This window comes from Thunnus maccoyii, chromosome 23, assembly GCF_910596095.1.
Source record: "Thunnus maccoyii chromosome 23, fThuMac1.1, whole genome shotgun sequence".
Lineage (NCBI taxonomy): Eukaryota > Metazoa > Chordata > Actinopteri > Scombriformes > Scombridae > Thunnus > Thunnus maccoyii.
In genome coordinates this window covers 17,245,664-17,264,085 of record NC_056555.1, presented here as the reverse complement: position 1 = coordinate 17,264,085, position 18,422 = coordinate 17,245,664, and the positions used below count along the sequence as shown (strand labels likewise).

General features: G+C 38.4%; 2 protein-coding genes across 3 annotated transcripts; one reads left to right on the top strand and one right to left on the bottom strand.

The window, feature by feature from the left end:
* The first annotated feature begins 615 nt into the window (after positions 1-615).
* orc5 (origin recognition complex, subunit 5) lies at positions 616-12,443 on the top strand. 2 transcript variants are annotated; one of them, XM_042403787.1, is made up of 15 exons: positions 616-773; positions 928-1,080; positions 4,616-4,708; positions 5,566-5,751; positions 6,140-6,214; positions 7,328-7,439; positions 7,768-7,898; positions 8,014-8,062; positions 9,110-9,200; positions 9,313-9,368; positions 9,628-9,740; positions 10,583-10,630; positions 10,728-10,838; positions 11,886-11,998; positions 12,137-12,443. In XM_042403787.1, the coding sequence occupies exons 2-15, from the start codon at positions 967-969 to the stop codon at positions 12,180-12,182; spliced, it is 1,338 nt and encodes a 445-aa protein (XP_042259721.1). In that variant the 5' UTR covers positions 616-773; positions 928-966; the 3' UTR covers positions 12,183-12,443. The 2 variants fall into 2 exon arrangements, with proteins under 2 accessions (XP_042259721.1, XP_042259720.1); XM_042403786.1 differs by having other exon boundaries at positions 903-1,080.
* Positions 12,444-12,834: 391 nt separating this feature from the next.
* Positions 12,835-18,312, bottom strand: guca1a (guanylate cyclase activator 1A). The gene is made up of 4 exons (XM_042403788.1): positions 16,678-18,312; positions 14,616-14,765; positions 14,431-14,524; positions 12,835-14,210 (listed from the first exon to the last, which is right to left on the bottom strand). Exons 1-4 carry the CDS (start codon positions 16,873-16,875, stop codon positions 14,083-14,085), a joined length of 570 nt encoding a protein of 189 aa, XP_042259722.1. The 5' UTR covers positions 16,876-18,312; the 3' UTR covers positions 12,835-14,082.
* Positions 18,313-18,422: the final 110 nt, after the last annotated feature.

The following is an 18,422-nucleotide window of genomic DNA, read 5'->3' as shown; positions in this document are numbered from 1 at the left end:
GGACGTGATGATGTATGTTGCCATTGAATTCATTATAAAATTATATTAATATTCTCATATTTTCATGCAATAGGCCTAACCTGCAAAAATATAAGCTATGTTCTAATGTGAGAGCTATAGTACTGTAATAATAGCAATAATATAATGGAAAAGTAACTTTGTATCAATTCTAAATGGTCCTATAGGCTAACTATAAATAATAATTTATGTTATAGGCTGACAGTTGTTAGTTTTGCTCGTTAAGACAATTGGCAAAAATAATTTCACCACAAGGTCCATTCATCATCTTTTATGGATGCTCTGGAGCTTTTGATCACATCACACGTTCTTCCTCTGTAGATTTAGCCATTGAGTTTAATGGATAATAGGCTAGTGGCTACTATTTTAATATGTAAACACAAATGGAAAACAATTATGTAAAAGCATCTAGTGTTTTAGCAGCATTTGGCATCACAGAGGGCAAGATTCAAACGACATCTAATAGAAAACATGATAATATTTTACTTTTAATTCATAATTTCCATTTATTTCACAAATACGAGATTTTAGAGCCCAAAACTCCATTACCCATGATTCTATGTGTGAGCTGTGATTGGCTGGTAACCCAAACGGTAAAGTGACGTAATCTGCAGGCGCGCGAAACTCCTCTGAGTGCTCTCGGCTGTGTATGTCTGTTTCCGACCTTTTAACGGGCTTTTTTTGCTGTATTTTAAGTTTGTTACACATTTTACTGTCAGTTATCGATATTTACACACCGCTCTGTCGCATTAATGGTATGTAGTTTCTTACAATATTCCTCGTTTTGCTCGCATTTTGACTGAATACCGGAGGTGGTCGTCTCCAGCTCCGTTAACGTGCCGTACTTTTTAACTGAAAGCTAAGCTAACGTTGCTTGTTTTTAGCCGCACGATAGTCGCCTCCTCACAGTAAATACTCGGTGGTTTGGTCGGTAATACGAAGAGCAGGATGGCAGCGTCGCTGCAGCATCCAGGATATGAGGAGGAGAAGCTGCAGAGGGTCGCAGACCAGCTGCCGTGCAGGGACGTCCAGGCGGGGACACTGCTGTCTCTGATGGGACAGGTAATGATGTCATCTCCGAAAACATTAATATGAGTTTATTTTAGGCGTCCAGAAGGTTAAAAAATACTTAATACTTCTGTCTTGTACTTCTCTATGTGACTTTGACCCATAGACTTTACAAGAAAGTAGTATTTAAAAGCAAGTTTTGTTTGTTTCAGTGCATTTTGAGGACAGAAATGGTCGTTTTAATAATTGTCATATGATATTAGAGCTGCAATGATTAGTGGATTAATCGATTAGTTCATTGACAGAAAATTAGTTTGCTGCTTTTGTCTGTAAGGCTGCAATTAACTATTACTTTATTAGGGCCCGAGCACCGACCGGTGCGAAGCCCTATTGAAACTGAAGGAATTATTATTATTATTATTATTATTATTATTCCTCCGAAACAAACGCATTTTTGAGGGCCTAAACATGCACGAAAACTCATGAAAATTTGCACAGATGTCAGGACTGGCGAAAATTTCGATATTTTATGGGTCTCGAAATAAAGCGGGACAAAATGGCTCGACAGCGCCACCTAGAAAGTCAAGAAAATTGAGCCCCTCGATACAGATTGTCGTAGGAGAACGAAATTCGGTATGCATATGTATCATGACCAGACGCACCAAAAAGTCTCAAGGACACATAGCCTAACTCCAACAGGAAGTCGGCCATTTTGTATCAAAGTTGAAATTTTGCACCGATTTTGTCATTTCCAGCCCGCATACTTTAACGAACTCCTCCTAGAGATTTGACCCCAGGACTTTCAAATTCGGTCCGTATCATCTACAGGCATAGGAGATTAAAAGTTGCTAAAACAATTCTCATTAGTCTTTCCTAGGGGGCGTGGCTGGGCGGCGAATTTCGATCCTTCGCCATGAAAAATGAAACGGCTATAACTCCGGCATACATGATCCTAAGAGAGCCAAACCTTTTGTGCTTCATAAGAGTCCCGCCCTGAACGGGTCCATGTGACAATACAGGATATGAGTCATAGCGCCACCTCCTGGCAACAGGAATTTACATGTTTTACGCTCTGACGCCCTGTGGGCAGCACGGTGATGGAATCCAGCTGAAATTTACTGAGAATAGCCTCAAGACCTTGGAGATCTTATATTATGAAGTTGGTGACCCTTCGTTGAAAGGTGTTGCCATGGCGACGCGGCGAATTTCGATGTGACGCCATGAAATTTCGATGCCTTATAACTTGACTCCACGTGGTCTGATCTTTTCCAAATTTCATATGCTTGTTAAGAGTCCCAATCTGAACACATGTTCAGTCTCATATTTAGCGAAAGTCATAGCGCCACCTACTGGCAACAGGAAGTATCATGCGTCGTACTTTGTCTAATTACTCCTAGGAAATTTGGCTGATGCACCTGAAATTAAGTCAGCTAATAAACAAGACCTTGGTGATGCTACATTTGGCAGCTCATGACCCAAAACTGAATGCTGTTACCATGGCGACACATCCTTCGCCATGAAATATGATACTGTTTTTCAGGGAGAAGGGATTGCTCTACAGTCATGAAACTTGACACACATGTCTAGAGTGATGTCAGCTAAAATCCTATGTGGTCGCTTTGAATGGGCGTGGCAAAATGGCTCAACAGCGCCCCCTTTAAAATTTCAAAATTGCAGCCCCGCCTTCCAGATTAACGTAGAGAGATGAAATTCACAGGGCACATGTATAATGTCAACACGCACAAAAAAGCCTCTTGAAGCCTTATTGTAAGTTGAACAGGAAGTCGGCCATCTTGAAAAACTGGTCAATTTTCGCCTTTTTTTGGCCATTTCGCATACCTTGTATTTTAACGCACTCCTCCTACAGATTTCATCGTAAGGACTTCAAAATCAGTGTGTGTCATCTAGAGTAGTGTATGATCATGATGGTTTGGCCGTGGCGTGGCGTTGAGTTTTGATGTTTCGCCATGACAGAGGAAATTGATATAACTTGAGTGTACATGGTTGGATCTGCCTCAAACTTTACACAACAAGTCACTGACAAAAGCCCTTCGACTGAGCGTCACTTCGACATGCGCTGGGGTGCGAGGGCCCGATCATCGCTGCTTGCAGCTTTAATTTACTATTTATTTTTTATATTGTTTTATTTACTATATGATTATTTTCATTATGAATATGTTGGTTTTTATATTTTTACACACACACACACACACACACACACACACACACACACACACAGTAAAACATACAAAGTAAAGCAAACAGGGAAAACAAAGCATAAATAACAAAAAAAGAAAGATTCTCTATATATAGTTCATTACTTCAGCGCACTGTCATAAATAAACTTCTTTTCTTAGCCAGTTAATCAGAAAGTACAAAGGTTTTCATTATCTATTAATGTGTTGATTATTTTCTCAATTAATCAATTAGTTGTTTGGTCTAAAAATGTCAGAAAATGATGAAAAATGATGATCACTGTTTCCCAAAGACCAAGATGAAGCCCTAAGATGTCTTGTTCTGACAGACAGTCCACAACCCAAAGATATTCAGTTTACTATCATAGAAGACAAAAATAAACAGAAAATGTTCACATTTAAGAAGCTGGTAACCAGAGAATTTTGTCATTTTGTTCTTAAAAATGACTCAAAGCGATCAATCGATTACCAGAATAGTTGTGGATTAATTTTCTGTTGATCGACTAATTGTGCAGCTCTACTTTTCTGTGTCATACATGGTGGTGAATTGAATATCTTTGGATTTCACACTATTGATCAGACAAAACAGGACATTTGAAGACGTCAGTTTGGACTCTAAGAAACTATTACAGGCGTTTTTCACCATCTGACATTTTATAGATGAACAATTAATCAAGAAAATAATCAGCAGGTTAATTGATAATGAAAATAATCATTAGTTGCAGCCCTAAATGATATATAACTTTTTTCACGATGCCAACATACCTAAAAAGATGGACATGTATGATAATCTACAGATTATTTTGTCAGTTTATTGATAGTCTAGAAAGTTCACAATTCACAATTTCTCACACAGGTGACGTCTTCAGTCTAAAACACAAAGATGTTCACTTTACAATGATTTGAAACAGTAAATTCTCACATTGAAGTTGGTGTTAGTGAGGGGCATTTTTGCTTGAAAAATTACTATTATAATGAATCGTTGGTTATTACAATGGTTGCCAATTATTTTTCTGTAATCGTTTCCGGTTTGTAGTTTTCTCAAACAATTATTTCAGCTTATTGAAATGTATTTTTTGTGCTCAACATTATTTGTCAAGTGATTACCCAAAATACTTATTGCATCGCTCCTTCAATCAATTAGAGAAGCTGACTGCTCATTATAAAGCATCAGAATAATAATCATGAACAGGCTTTGGTCTGTCAAGCACTAAAATCATTCTGCATGACTGCAGTTAACCAAGGAGCAGTCAAGGAAGGCATTACAATTAATTACTGGCAAAAACTCTGAATTAATTTGATTTTAGGAGAACTTGTTTATGTTGATTGTCGTCGATCATGATGAAATGTTACTCTAAAGTTGAGTTTAAGAGTCCTGATGTTTATTCCTACAGCCACAACAGTACAGCTACCCTTCAATCTTCATCTACGGTCATCGAGCCTCTGGGAAGAGTCACGTGATGAATGTTTTACTGAAGGAACTGGAGGTAAGAGAGAAACACCTGCTGTCAGATTTCCAGGGCATTTTGAAATGAATTTTGTGCATTTTTGTGTGTACAAAGCTTGGGGTCCAGGATTTGTCAATAAAATTAGTAATAATTTCACTTTCTGCTCTCTTAAACTCCTTCCTGCTCTGTTGACAAGAGTGTGTTAAGGGACAAACTAACAATTAAAGTATGACTCACACTGACTACTTTAAGCTTATATAAACTGAAAACTTCAGTCATACAAAGCGTTCTTTATCAAAGCGCTGAGTCCTTGGAAATATAACATTTTATCGAGTACAAAAGAAGTTCAGGAAGGCAACTGTTACTCCTTTAATAGATGTTATTGTGTCAATCTTTCTTCTCTTAGCACACAAAGCGCTGTTTGCGTACTTTCAATAAAAAACTTTTATATTCCTCTTCCTGATGTAATATTTATGGACATGACCATGAGGTATATGATATAGAAAAACTGCATTTTTTAAAATGGATACTGTGGCATTTATATCCTCCCATTGCTGTCATGAAGCTCCATTCAATCCGCAGAGTTCCTCTCGATCTTTAAGAAAACACCTCCACACTTGATGAACTTATTAAATTAAAAAAAAAAAGTATACTATCCGCTTCTGTGCACTGCCTGTTGGCACCTACATCCTATCGGACCTGAACTTAGCTTTATGACACTTACTCGCGTTGTTCTCTCCCGACTAGATCCTTGCTAGTTGTTGTATTAACTCTCATATGTATGTTGCTTTGGATAAAAGTGAGATTTCAATTCTCGTAATGTTCATGTGTCCAGAAACAGAGGAAAGACAATGTGAAGATGTGTATATTAACGCTTCCTCTCTCCCTCTCTGCAGCTGCCTCACGCCACAGTCAGCTGTGTCGAATGTGTTTCCGTCGCGCTGCTATTTGAACAAGTGCTGCTGTCCTTCTTTGGCTGCGATGCTGCCTCCCAGCTCCCCCGCAGTCCCTCCCTGTCTGACTTTGTACGCATCTACAGACAGCAGTGCTCCCAGTCTCCTGCCAAGCAGACGCGATACATTGTGAGTGCCGTGCACTTTACGCTCAGCTTCAGATTCCTCCTCACTTGGCATGCCAAAATACCATAATCCACGGCGTGTCAAATTACGTATTCTTCGGATATGTCACTTAAATGTTTGTATGATAATGTGATTAGTAGTGATAACATATGCAAATAGATGCTAAACAAAGCTCCAGATGCATTAGCCTGGAGGAAATAAGTGTGATTTTCAGCCAGCACGGGAAAGCGTTTAATCGGGTATTTTGGCTTGATCAGTTTTGACATTTTAAAGTGAGCTTGCTGCACAGAATGCAGTAATGTGCCGTGATAAAACAGCCATTCACAGCTTCTAGTTTACTGAGCATGGATGTTACAAAATTAGCTCAAACATACATATATATATCTTTCAGGTAATGGAAAAAGCCGAGCTTCTGAGAGACACAGATGCCAATCTGCTCCCTGCTCTCCTGCGTCTTCAGGAACTGGTGAGATTGAAGTGTTGTGTGCTCTTTGTGTTATCTATCAAGTGTGTCACTTTTTAGTTGTTGGACTGTGTGGATGTTGATGAGGGCCTGGAAGAGATTCTTTTTTCTAATTAATGACCTTGAGTTGAGTGTATGGAGCCTTTTCATACTGCTGTTAAGAAGCAAGGATGGCATCAACTCACAGCACTTTAATAAAAGTAAAAAGACTTGTGTATTTATGTTAAAGCTAACTGTCTCATGGTGGATTGTGAGTGTTAAGAGGAATGTCTTTTCAATGTGGTACTACTCCATACGTATACGATTGATGACAGGATGATGAAGGATCGCTGTGCTTCTGATGTGTATTATTATTATTATTATTATTATTATTTTCTTTTCTATACAAAAGGTTAACAGGAAGGATTTACAGTCTTTGGTTTAGGGCACATTTTATTACAGTGGCAGAAAAACACCAGCAGGGTTTACAGTGTGTGTTCACCTCCATCTGTCAGTTTTGTATGAACATAAAAAGTCTTTCTGATTTGATCAGAATCAAACTTTGCTGTAAATATATACATACTTTACAAAAAAGGGCCACATTTCTAAAACACAACTCTTTTGTAATCTGTTAGGACATTTTACTAAAACATGTTTTCCTTAAATTACTCTATAATGAGCAATAAAACATAAAATGGATGTTTTTAGTGGGTTTAGTCTCACCTAAATCACATAATAAACAGAGTTTCCTCATCAGGGGGACCATTAAACCTGTTTCTATGGCTAATGATAGAGTATCTGAACTAACAGTGTGCACAGAGATCTAGGACTTCAACTAATGATCATTTTTTATTATTGATTAATCTGCGGATTACTTTCTCAGTTTATTGTTTGGTCTATAAAATGTCCATCACAGTCTCCTAAAGAACAATGTGATGTCATCAAATTGCCTGTTTTGTAAAACCAACTAAATAAAACACTTGTAACATTTGATATAAATATACGAAACACAAAGCAATGTCTGTAGCCATGGAGACATACTCTCACTGACTTATAAACACAAGGATCGGGTGCGCTTATTGGACAAAATAACTATTATATGACATAAATTTAACTACGTACATCTGTCCTTTTCAGGTTGAGGACAACGTCACCGTCATCTTGCTCAGTGAAATCGTTTGGGACAAGTTCAGACCCAACACCGGCTGTTTCGAGCCCCTTCTGCTCCATTTCCCTGACTACAGTAAAGGTATCATAGTTCACACACACACACACACACACACACACTACATCAGCCAGTGTCATGAATATCTATCACCATGCTGCATGACGATGACGCACACTTGGCGGATGAGGTGTTAGATGTGAGATTTGTACCTGTGATTTTGTTCTTACACTTCAGACAGCCACTGTGGAGGAATATTTCACTATGAAACACCGCTGTATAAATTCTGCACTTAGAAAGAGTGATGTTCTTGTGATAATCTCTTGTCTGGTTTCGAGTATTATTTAAAATATCTGTTTTTTTTAACGTGTGCCTGAGCAAAGTAACTGTGTGTTTCTGTGTGTATTTGTAGCTGAGCTGCAGCAGATCTTGTCCCAGGACAGACATCCTTCATATTCGGCTGAGTTCTACTCCTCCTACATCAACATCCTGCTGGGAGTCTTTTACTCCGTCTGCCGAGACCTCAGAGAGCTACGCCACCTGGTCAGACACACACACACACACACACACACGCACACATAAGTCAGTGAAGATTTATCATTGCTTTGATTTTCTTTCAGTGTAGTGCCATTGATTTCTCTTTTCTCTTTCCATCTAGGCTGCCCTTAATTTTTCCAAGTTCTGCGAGCCTTTGGCAGAAGGAAAAGGTAATTCATTAAAAAGAAGTGTATTCATTGGACTGCCGATCGATATTAAAAAACATCACATTTTACCTTTTGTTTTCACTCAAACATGGATTTTTTTAATCAAGTTGAGATGCACTTCAGTTATTTGGATTTTTCTTTGTTTCTTTCGTTAAAGTTGCATTCATTGATTGTTTTTGGCCACTTGGGGGCAGCAGAACAAACTGAAAACACAACATCTGACATAATATTAACTTTTAAAGGATTTGGCTGTATTTTAAATTATTTTCTAAATCTCATGTGCAGAGCCAAACCAACAATGAACTCATCCTACTTACAAGTATTGTGTGTTTATACAAAGCTCATATATGTTATCCCTTTGTGTCATAGAGCTTCGTTATTAACCAAAAACTATTAAAAAACACATCAATGAGCCGCACCGCTGCACTGGGTGACATGTTCCTTCGACCATGAAGACTTACTGAAAACAGCTGCCTGCTGTGTGGAGTTTGTGGGCTGGAAAACCAAAACAATGAGCTAAAAGAGGCTAAAATGCACAGTGGAGCTGAGTTCAGTGATACAACTAAGGATTATTTTTATTATTGATTGATCTCACAATTTTTTCTCAATTTATCGAGTTGTCATTTGGCCCATAAAATGTCAGAAAATGGTTAAAAAAAAAAAAAAAAAGTCAATCAACAAACACCTCCACACCTGATGAACTTATCATAGAGGACTAAATCAACCAGAAATATTCACATGTGAGAAAGTGGAACCAAAGAATTTTGATATTTCTTCTTAAAAAATGACTCAAAACAATTAATTGATTATCAAAATAGTTGCCGATTAATTTTGCAGACTAATCGATGCAGCTCTATTCATCAATATAAGTGATGCCTTTCACAATAACCATTTGATTTGTTGTTAAAATAAAAGTATTGATTCATGCAGCTGATTCTTTTATTTTTCTTTGCTGTCCTGTTACTTATATTTCAAATATAAGCAAACTTAGAGTCATAACGTGCTTCACTGTGGCTGTTTGAAAAATGTTGCTTTATTTTATGTCTTTAGTGAAAGAGAGCGACACACACAAGCTGTGGAGAAACATCGAGCCTCATTTGAAAAAAGCCATGCAAACCGTGTACCTTCGAGAGGTTTCCAGGTCTGTGTTCTTCACATGAGTGTGTTCATTAAATCAAATCATGTCACTTTGCATCTGTGAGCTGTGGTTTCTTCTCGTCATTGTGTGTGTGCTTTTCTCTCTTCTTCTTCAGCCTTCAGTGGGAGGAGATGCAGCAAATGGAAGAGAAGGAAACCAGAACTGTGAGAGGTACCGACACATACTGAGCGCGAGTGCAGAGATATGTTAAACTGTAAAAACACTGATCGGGTGCAGTGACACTGTGGATTCACGCTGATATAGTTGTTAATTTTTTCTGTGAAGTATCAATGCATCACACCCAAAAAAAAGTAAATCACACTACATCACAACACGGATTAATGATGTACTCAGTAGAAATGAGAGGATCTAAGGGTGCATTTTTCTCTTTAGTTTATCTGACTCATTGCATTTATTTCTTTTTTTTAAGGTTTATCTGCTCACACTCACGTTGAACTGCCTTATTACTCCAAGTTTCTGTTGATTGCTGCCTACCTGGCATCCTACAACCCCGCCCGCACAGATAAACGCTTCTTCCTCAAGGTAGGTGTCTTTTCTATATGGGACAGTATAGAGGTGACACGAGACAAGGGGGGAGATGAGGGGATGACAACAAAGATACCTGAAACATACATGAACCAGGGATGTTGCAGTTGTGTCGTTGTCTGAGGGCGTTTTCAAACCTGCGTTCAGTTGAATTGGACTCTGGTTCATTTCCCTCTTGGTACGATTTGTTTGGGCAGATCTGAATCATTTGAATCAAGGTCCAACCTTGACTAGGGTAATCAAGGTCGCGTTTTTGATGTTTGGCATATAGGACCTTCTGTAGGACTCTCTTCCTGTGTTTATGATCTTGCTCCCGGACACATCTGACCAATGAGGGGCTTTTAGTGAGTTATTTTGGTTTGCTTTTCGCTGTGTGAAAAGAAACTGAACCAACAGGAAACACACCAATTTTACCAACTCATCCACTGATTTGGACCGGAGCAAATATAGCTTTGAAAACATCCTTAAACCTCTAGTCCGCTATTGGTTTACTAGTACTCTTGGACTTCCTAGTCAGGAATTTTGTCTTTAAAGATTTTACATCTGTGAATCTCCTGTTGAAATTATGCTTCTGTGTTTTTATTCATAATCCGACAAAATGTAAACACGTCTCACAACTCATCTCCAGTAATCTACATCTTACATTTGATGGACTTTCTTTGAAGCTCACACTGGTTTGAACCTCAGTGTGTGTGTGTGTTTTGCATCATAGTTGAGGTTTAAGGACAGAGGGTGTTGTATGTTGTACGGATTGTAAAGCCTGTTGACTCAAAGTTGTGATTCCAGCATAACTAATTTGTGAATTGATGCATTTGATGTCTCTCTTCTCCTCCCAACAGCATCATGGTAAAATAAGAAAAACAAACTTCTTAAAGAAAAATGAAAAGGTGATTATCTTACACACAACACTTGTTTTGATCTTAATTAGTTTTAATCACAACTTTTTTTCCAGATATAACTTAAAATGATGTTAATATTTTATAGACAAGTAACCACCTTCTGGGGCCCAAACCGTTTCCTCTGGACCGACTGCTCGCCATTTTCTACAGCGTGGTGGACAGCAGAGTCGCCCCGACCGCCAGCATCTTCTCTCAGGTCAGAGTCCAGCAAAATATTTTACAAAATATTCTGAATACGCTGAGCAGATACAGTTAACATTACCTGTACATTAACAAAATAAAGAAGAAGACGCTGATGATCCTGTGACTCACTTTTTTGTATCAGTTTCACATTTTTTTACCTTTTCTTCATGTAATAAATTAATATTTTTTTCTATCTGAAGAGCCTCTTCTAGGTTTTTTTGGTCATATTTTCCTAAAATGTGGACTGTTGTATGATGTATGTGACTGTTTACCTTCATCTGACTTCACTCACACATCTGACACTTCTTGAAAAGCCTCGATTAAAGAACATAATCTTTTTTGACATTTGCTTGTTTTAACGGTTAAAAATCACCTCTGGATGAGGTGTTTATTTGTTGATGGTGATGATAGTGTGTGATGTCCTTGAATAGTAGAATACAGGACAAATATAGATGCATCTGTTTGTCACCAGAACACTAAAATGATACATCTGAAACAACTAGCAGTTAGTTTAATTAACCTCCTTAATTCTCTGTATACATTCCTCTTATTGCATGTTGAGCATCACCAGTTTTGTTGCCGTTCTGCTAAGTTAAACAAAGCTGTAGCGGCTTAATTTTGCATTTCATTTAGTCCTGCAGCGGTTGTAACCTTTCTGCATGATTGTGACTCCTAAAGTTAATCAGATAAGCAAATGAAAGAGAACGTAAACTATGATATTCAGAGGATTTTAAATGCCCATTTTTTCAATCTCAGGCTCCTAAAATTCCCATTTCTAGGTGCAAATCACACATTATTTCATGTTAAATCAACCCTAATGACCACAGTGTGTCAGATGAGAGTTTTCTACCCATATGGTCGTGAGTTTTGGGATCCGTCGCCAAATGTGTATCTATTTATGGCCCTGGGCATGAAATGGTTTTAGGAAATTAGGCTCGACCCATATCTGCACAACTGGCTCTCATCATTTTTTTGTGCCTCTGCATCTAAGTGTGGAAAAGCTGTGTTTAAAGAAGCGGAACAGAGTCATTTCGATTTCTCTCTCTCTCTCCCCATTTAGATCTCCTCCCTGGTGACCTTACAGCTGTTGAGTCAGGTCAGTCATGACGACCAGCTCGACGCCCCCAAGTACAAATGTGCCGTTTCCATGGACTTCATCTGTGCTATATCCAGGTGTGTATGCGTGTGTGTGTGTTTGCATTATTACGCATGACTGAGACTGACAGAAGAATGATTCAAGGGCACTGACCCTTTTTTTTTTCATTTTGAGTTTTTTCACTGAGAATGCGCTTGCTGTAATTTATCTTCCAGGACGGTGAACTTTGAAATTGTGAAGTATCTGTACGACTTCCTGTAAACCTGCTGTGCACAAAGGAGAGATGACACACACACACACGTGACAGTAAGACGAAAAAAGGGGGATTTCTCTCCACATGAGCGCACTTAAGGACAAGCATTTGGCAAAAAATGAGGATCTCCGACCGTTGTAGATAATTTTGTGCAGGAAAATTAATCCAATTATGTCGCTGCCCTCTTGTGGTTGTTGAATGAGCTTGACTGTCCATGATGAACATTTGCATTTGTGTAAAATAAATGCCATATTGGCAATTACACTTCATTTCTGTTTTAGTTTTGTTAAACCGGTACTACATTTGTGATGCATTGACAGGAAATATCTCAAAGAGGCTGTTATAATACAAAGAAAGCCAGAATATAATATAGTTCCTCCTCTAAATATGGTGAAATAAGAAGATGATAATGCAGCTTTGGGATGTTGTCTGATGTAAAGAGACTGTGGCACCATGCAGGTGAATCATCGTTCTTGCTCAAAGGTAGAATTTTGTTTCCCTAATGTGTTACCTTTTATTTTAGGGTACTAAAGGCAACAGGATACTTTTACGTTAATGGGGGAAAATCTTTCAGAAAATTATATGAAGTCTGCTTTCTCAGTTGGACTCCTGTTTACTAATCTCCCTTCAATGTTTGAACAGTAAAATTTTCACAAAATTATTCAAAATAAACAGTTTAAGAAGGTAAAAATCCCTCTTACAGCTTACAGAGACATGTATCATGTGTTTAGGTTTTGTGAGTTGACTGTTCTGTGTCATAATTTAACAGTTTCCTCAGATGTTTTAATTAATTCATTAGATTAAGTTGTGTTACAGACTCTTTGTTCTTGTGAATCTCAGACTCATTCAAATTTGAAATGTATGTCTTCACATCTCTCGAACGATCTCTGCAGCTGATCGTATGTTGCGTAGAAGCTGCGATACCTGCAATACTGATCGAGTACATTTAATAGAGACACTACACGGCAGACTTAGATTTTCATCTTTATTGTACAAAGAAGCAAAAGCTGAAAACACACACATTCAGTCTGTAGTCTTCAACAGAAGGCACCAGTCGAGCGTAGCCAACAAACATAACAAAGGTAATCTTTATCTGTATTTATGCAGCAAATCATTCAGCCAAAGCAACACCCACACATGTACTGTGGAGATACAAGACGAGTTTGCCTGATGTACAAAATGCAAAAAAAAAGCCAGAATTTTGCCTTTTGCATCCTCTTGAATTATTTTAAAAAAGGTTAAAAACATTAAAAAAAGGTAAACATTTGTGAATTGTGTCACATAAATCTCTTTAGAAACTTTCACACCCACCTGCTCTTTTTTATTAAAGCCACTGACTTAATTAAACTAACATGGATGTTAAGCACAGCAGAGACTCATAACTTCCTCCTGTAAACCTCACAGGGAAGAACGCGTAAAACGAGATTTGAGTAATTTGATGCAAAGGGACTCAGACAAAAAAATAAATAAATTAAAAAAATAGAAGATACAGATTTGGAAAGCACAGTTGAGTGCATGTAATTGCCACTCTATTCCACTATCTCCACTATCTCACTCGTTTATCCCTCAGGGTATGAGAGGGTAAGTGGACCGTCTGAGAGATCATCCCTCATGCCAAGGTGGCCTTGGGAGAGCTCAGCATCATTAAACAAGGACAATGACCAGTCTGCCAAGGCTGACTGAGTCATACCAACGCATTTAAAGTGCAATATGCGTCAATCTTTTAGAGACTTAAAAAAAAAAAGTCAGTGTTTGCAAGTACACTGTCATCATATTAAACTGGATTGAATCTTAATAGAAATCTCCGTCTATAAATGTTTGTTGTTTTTTTTTACCAGAGGAGATGCACTGCAAGTTCTCGGGTTAAATAATTATGAATGAGAATGAGGTAGTGGGAGTGGACGGATCCTAAACGCTGTGCCTCCTGCTGTGGATCATGGCCACAATGTGGGTGAGGTCCAGACTTTTCATCATCACCTCCATGAATTCGTCGTCACTGCGAGCACCGGCCACAAACTCCTCCAGGGAGAGCTCACCTGTAAGATAGTATTTACAGACACTGTGGTTTTTTGGGTTTTTTTTTTTTTTTTTGCACAAATGAGATCTTACATGTGCAAAGCCATCTACAGTTTATCTTCTTTCTATTCTTTTTGTGCTTCCTGACAGCAGTGGAGCTGATAAATGTCTAAACACTGTCCACCCACGATAGATTCCCTCCTAAATCTTAGTCTCCGCATGGTGCCAGAACCGACTTACCATCTCCATTTATATCAATCCTGTCAAACACACGGTTAGTGAACTCCTCAGCAGTCGTTTCCTGGTTTTCATTCCCATTGATTGCGCGGATGGCCTGAAGGAACAGAATAAGATTAGTATGCCACGTCGAGGCCGGTTGGGACTGAATCGGAGATGCGGTGCGGCAGGTGCATGATAAACTGTACCTTTATGATGTTGAGAAGCTCGTGTCGGTCGATGCAGCCGTTGCCGTCCACGTCATAAAGTTTGAAATACCAGCGCAGCTTGTGCTCCATCTTACCCCGCATCACCAGGCTGAGAGCGGCCACATACTCCATGAAGTCTATGTAGCCGTCCTGCAAAAAAAAAGAGGTTTTTTTTATAGTCTACTCACGCAAGAGCTCCTTGTCAAACACAGTGTCAGACATCAACAAATTATTATGCATGACCATCTACTTATTATTAAACATTCAAAGTGATAATCAGTCAGTCAGTGCCCCTCATCTCAACTCCAGAAGCCATCCGAGGGGGGAAATGAAGCGTGTCAGGATGGAGGATTATCTTCGGGAGGGGGACTGACTGTCTGTGTCTGAACACAGGCGACAATCTTAGCATCAAAGCATTGTCTCATAGATAATCTCACAGTTTAAATCATGCATAAAGATTACAGCGGCCTTTTTGTGAGCTGACAGGGATACTAAATATAGACGTGCAGCTTCTCAGACAGACACATCCCGCGATGACCCCGTCTCTGGCTCCGAGACGCTCTTAATTAAACTGTGATCCGAGGGGCCAAAATGTTTTGCGAGCCTGTCGCTGGGAGGTCACCGCACTGCCTGAGTGTCCCAGAGTGATGGAGATGTTTGTTTTTTTTAAGGCAGCATGTTGAAACCCCTGAACCAACGTTAGGCCCTAACAAAGTCTTCAAAAGTCATGCAGACCATCTCACTCAGGTGTTGTTACCTGTTTTAATCAATTAGTCATGTTTCAGGGAAAAAAGGCCCAAAATGAGCTGCTTCCACTGAGGATGTGACAACTGGAACTTATCAAATATATCAAAGAATTTAATAAAGTTGAGTTTTAGACAGCTCACAATATCACCTTGGGCTGTGATAAGATTTTTTCACTATTTCCTGACACTCAGTAGAGTAAATGATTATTCAGTAGAAAATATTCAACAGAATAAACATCACTATTGTTTCCTCTGTGACTCAATCATAATGGTATATTTCTGATAAATAAATCTGAATTTGATCGTAGAGGTGAAACAATTAGTCGATTAACAGAAAATTAATCAGCAACAATTTTGATAATCAGTTAATTTACTAAGCAAAAAAGTCACAAATCTGTGATTAAAGTTTTTTCCATTGTGAGAATTTTATCTTTTTTTGAATTTAATTGTAAATAAATTATTTTGTTTTGTGCTGTTGGCAATGTGAAGACATCACTTTTTTTCACTATTTTCTATGGACTCTGTAGGCGTTTTCCTCTATTTTATAGTCTCAATGACTAATCAATCAAAAGAATAACCGATAGATGAATTGATACTGAAATAATCATTAGTCGCAGCCTTAATTGTAAATATGATTTGAAATAACTTATACATTTTTAAAAACATGTATGTAAATCTTACGACTAAACTAAAACTATAACACAGACTAAACACATACATAATATACTTTTTGTGTTCTGAGTGGATGCTTCAATTATTGTTAGATAGATACTAGAGTACTTTATTAATCCCAATAAATAAATAGACTAACTCAAATATAAAAATAAATAGAATTTTAAAAAAAATAGAACCGAGAAATATAACCATAACTATAATATACCAAACTATTTGTACACTGTTCAGTGATATTAATAGGCTATAATACACTGTACATCAGTGCAAGTCAGGTGGATGTTGCTGGTAATAAGCTGCAGGATTGTCCATGGATGTTAGAATTAAGTTTACATTTATACATGAATAATTTATACCATGTGTATACATATATATAACAGTATATACAGACAGTCCTGAAATAGATTATGCTTAAATTAGCACATAAACATGAGGATTAGTCAAATACTCTGACACACCTTCAAGAGAAAAGAACGACGTAACAAAATCACTACACTGCTTTCTTTTGAATTTTTTACTCCTGATTCTTTTTAACATCACAAAAATTTAACAATCCCACGAGAATAATAACACGCTGTCACCCTGAAAAAGCTCCGTTCTCTCATTTTGAGTGTAGCTTTGTTGTTTAAAATGCGTCGTCTTACCTTGTTCATATCAAACGTGCGGAACATCTGCTCTATGTAGGCGCTGGCTTCTGGGTCCAACCCTCGCAGCCCGAAGAACTGCTTGAACTCGTGCAGAGTGAGCTGACCTGACGGGCACTCGGTCATGAACTTCTTGTACCAGAGATGCATTTCCACTGCCTGCAGGTCGTCCACGGTGCATCCTGTTGAGTTACCCATTTCTTTTCAGACACCTGAGTGTGTGTAGATGTGTAGGTGGAGTCGCAGCCGGTGCACAAACCTCACAGCCCACTTGGTCTACTGTGAAGCGGAGGATCTCCCTCTTCACAGTCACACAACGATGGGACTTAGGGTGAGAGCAGCAGCTGGTGGCGTCCTTTTGTAGCTGTCTGTGTTTGGGGTTGAGGCGGTCCACGCCCCCTTCGGTGTCCTCCTCGGGGCTAATCACTGGCTGTAATCCAGGCGAAACCTGCAGATGATCAGCTTAAGCACCCCATTAAAAGGGCAAGTTGTCCATGTTTACCCTGAGATGTGCTGACAAACAATATAGCTTTCATCCCTCACGTGTGTCTGAGCCGATACACCTCGCTCAACATGTGTATTAAAGTATGATTGATGCAGCTTTACTGCTCTTAGTGAAGACTAAGCTTATTTATACTTTATTAAAAGACATGAACACACACTGTACTCTAACTCCACTACACACTCCACTTCAATCCATATTCTTTGCACATATTATTTAACTTCTCTTGCACATTGTTCAAGACCACTTGTCAAGTTTCTGCCTTTCTGCCTTAAAAAATGTGAGTGAACTGAACTTACTGTAAGTTGAATATTTACCTTAAAGTCATCCGATGAGTCAAGCAAGTTAACCAGAGATAACAAGTTCAATAAACTTAATAACATATTATGGAAAAACTCACTTTTTCAGTGTTTGTGCACATTAATTTGTATCTCTGCTGTGCTTACTAACCCACAAACTGTGAAATGAGACAACACGGTCTGTTTTTTTGTCAGATTTTCCTCCCCTTCACACATAAAGTGGCGGCACATTAGAATTATACTGCCCTCCTTATCTGTATCCCCACCCACGGCTTGACGACTACCTTGCAAAAGGTGTGCCTGTTTTTCTCGGAAGCGCCTCAATAAACTGTTCGGTTACGCTGACAGAAGGTCACAGTCAGATCTGCTTTACATTTCCAGGTTGAAGAGTCAATTTTTTCATTTGGCACAAGACTGTAGTTCAGCACATCGTCAACATGCTGGTTTATCTCAGTGACTTTGTTCAATTAATAGTGTCTGGATTTGATTCTAACCTCCATCATGATTTACATTGTTTTCATCACCAGGAAAAGAAAACCATGACTTGCTGTATGTTAACGTGTATTAAAGACACAACAGCGAGTTTCCATCATGTATGTTTTCCTCAAACCACAAAAAAAGAGTCTCAGGAGAGTTTTAACTCTCAATGCATGCTGGGAAGTCTGCTAACACATCACATTTCTTTACAAAACTGTGTACCATCTCTTGTGGGGGAAAAGTGGTGTCTATTTTATACTACTTGTCGTCTTATTATTGTATTTTTTTGGGAGGGTTATCAATATTTTATATTGTTTTTGTTCTCTTTTGCAATCTTGTGATGCTTCTCACTTTACATGTCACTCTATGTGCATGTGATGAATAAAAAATCCTTGAAATACAGTTAAAAAAAAAAAAGCAAACTATGTCTCTGCCACATTTTTTTAGATGCAATACAGTTTAGTGTA

Bases quoted from the DNA above. Each gene is read 5' to 3' on its own strand.
- orc5 (XM_042403787.1), top strand. From the start codon at position 967: ATGGCAGCGTCGCTGCAGCATCCAGGATATGAGGAGGAGAAGCTGCAG. The intron at 4,709-5,565 runs GTAAGAGAGAAA...CCCTCTCTGCAG, and splicing joins TTTTACTGAAGGAACTGGAG to CTGCCTCACGCCACAGTCAG. The intron at 7,440-7,767 runs GTATCATAGTTC...GTGTATTTGTAG, and splicing joins TTTCCCTGACTACAGTAAAG to CTGAGCTGCAGCAGATCTTG.
- guca1a (XM_042403788.1), bottom strand. From the start codon at position 16,875: ATGGGTAACTCAACAGGATGCACCGTGGACGACCTGCAGGCAGTGGAA. The intron at 14,766-16,677 runs GTAAGACGACGC...TTTTTTTTGCAG, and splicing joins GCACGTTTGATATGAACAAG to GACGGCTACATAGACTTCAT. The intron at 14,211-14,430 runs GTAAGTCGGTTC...ACTATCTTACAG, and splicing joins GATTGATATAAATGGAGATG to GTGAGCTCTCCCTGGAGGAG.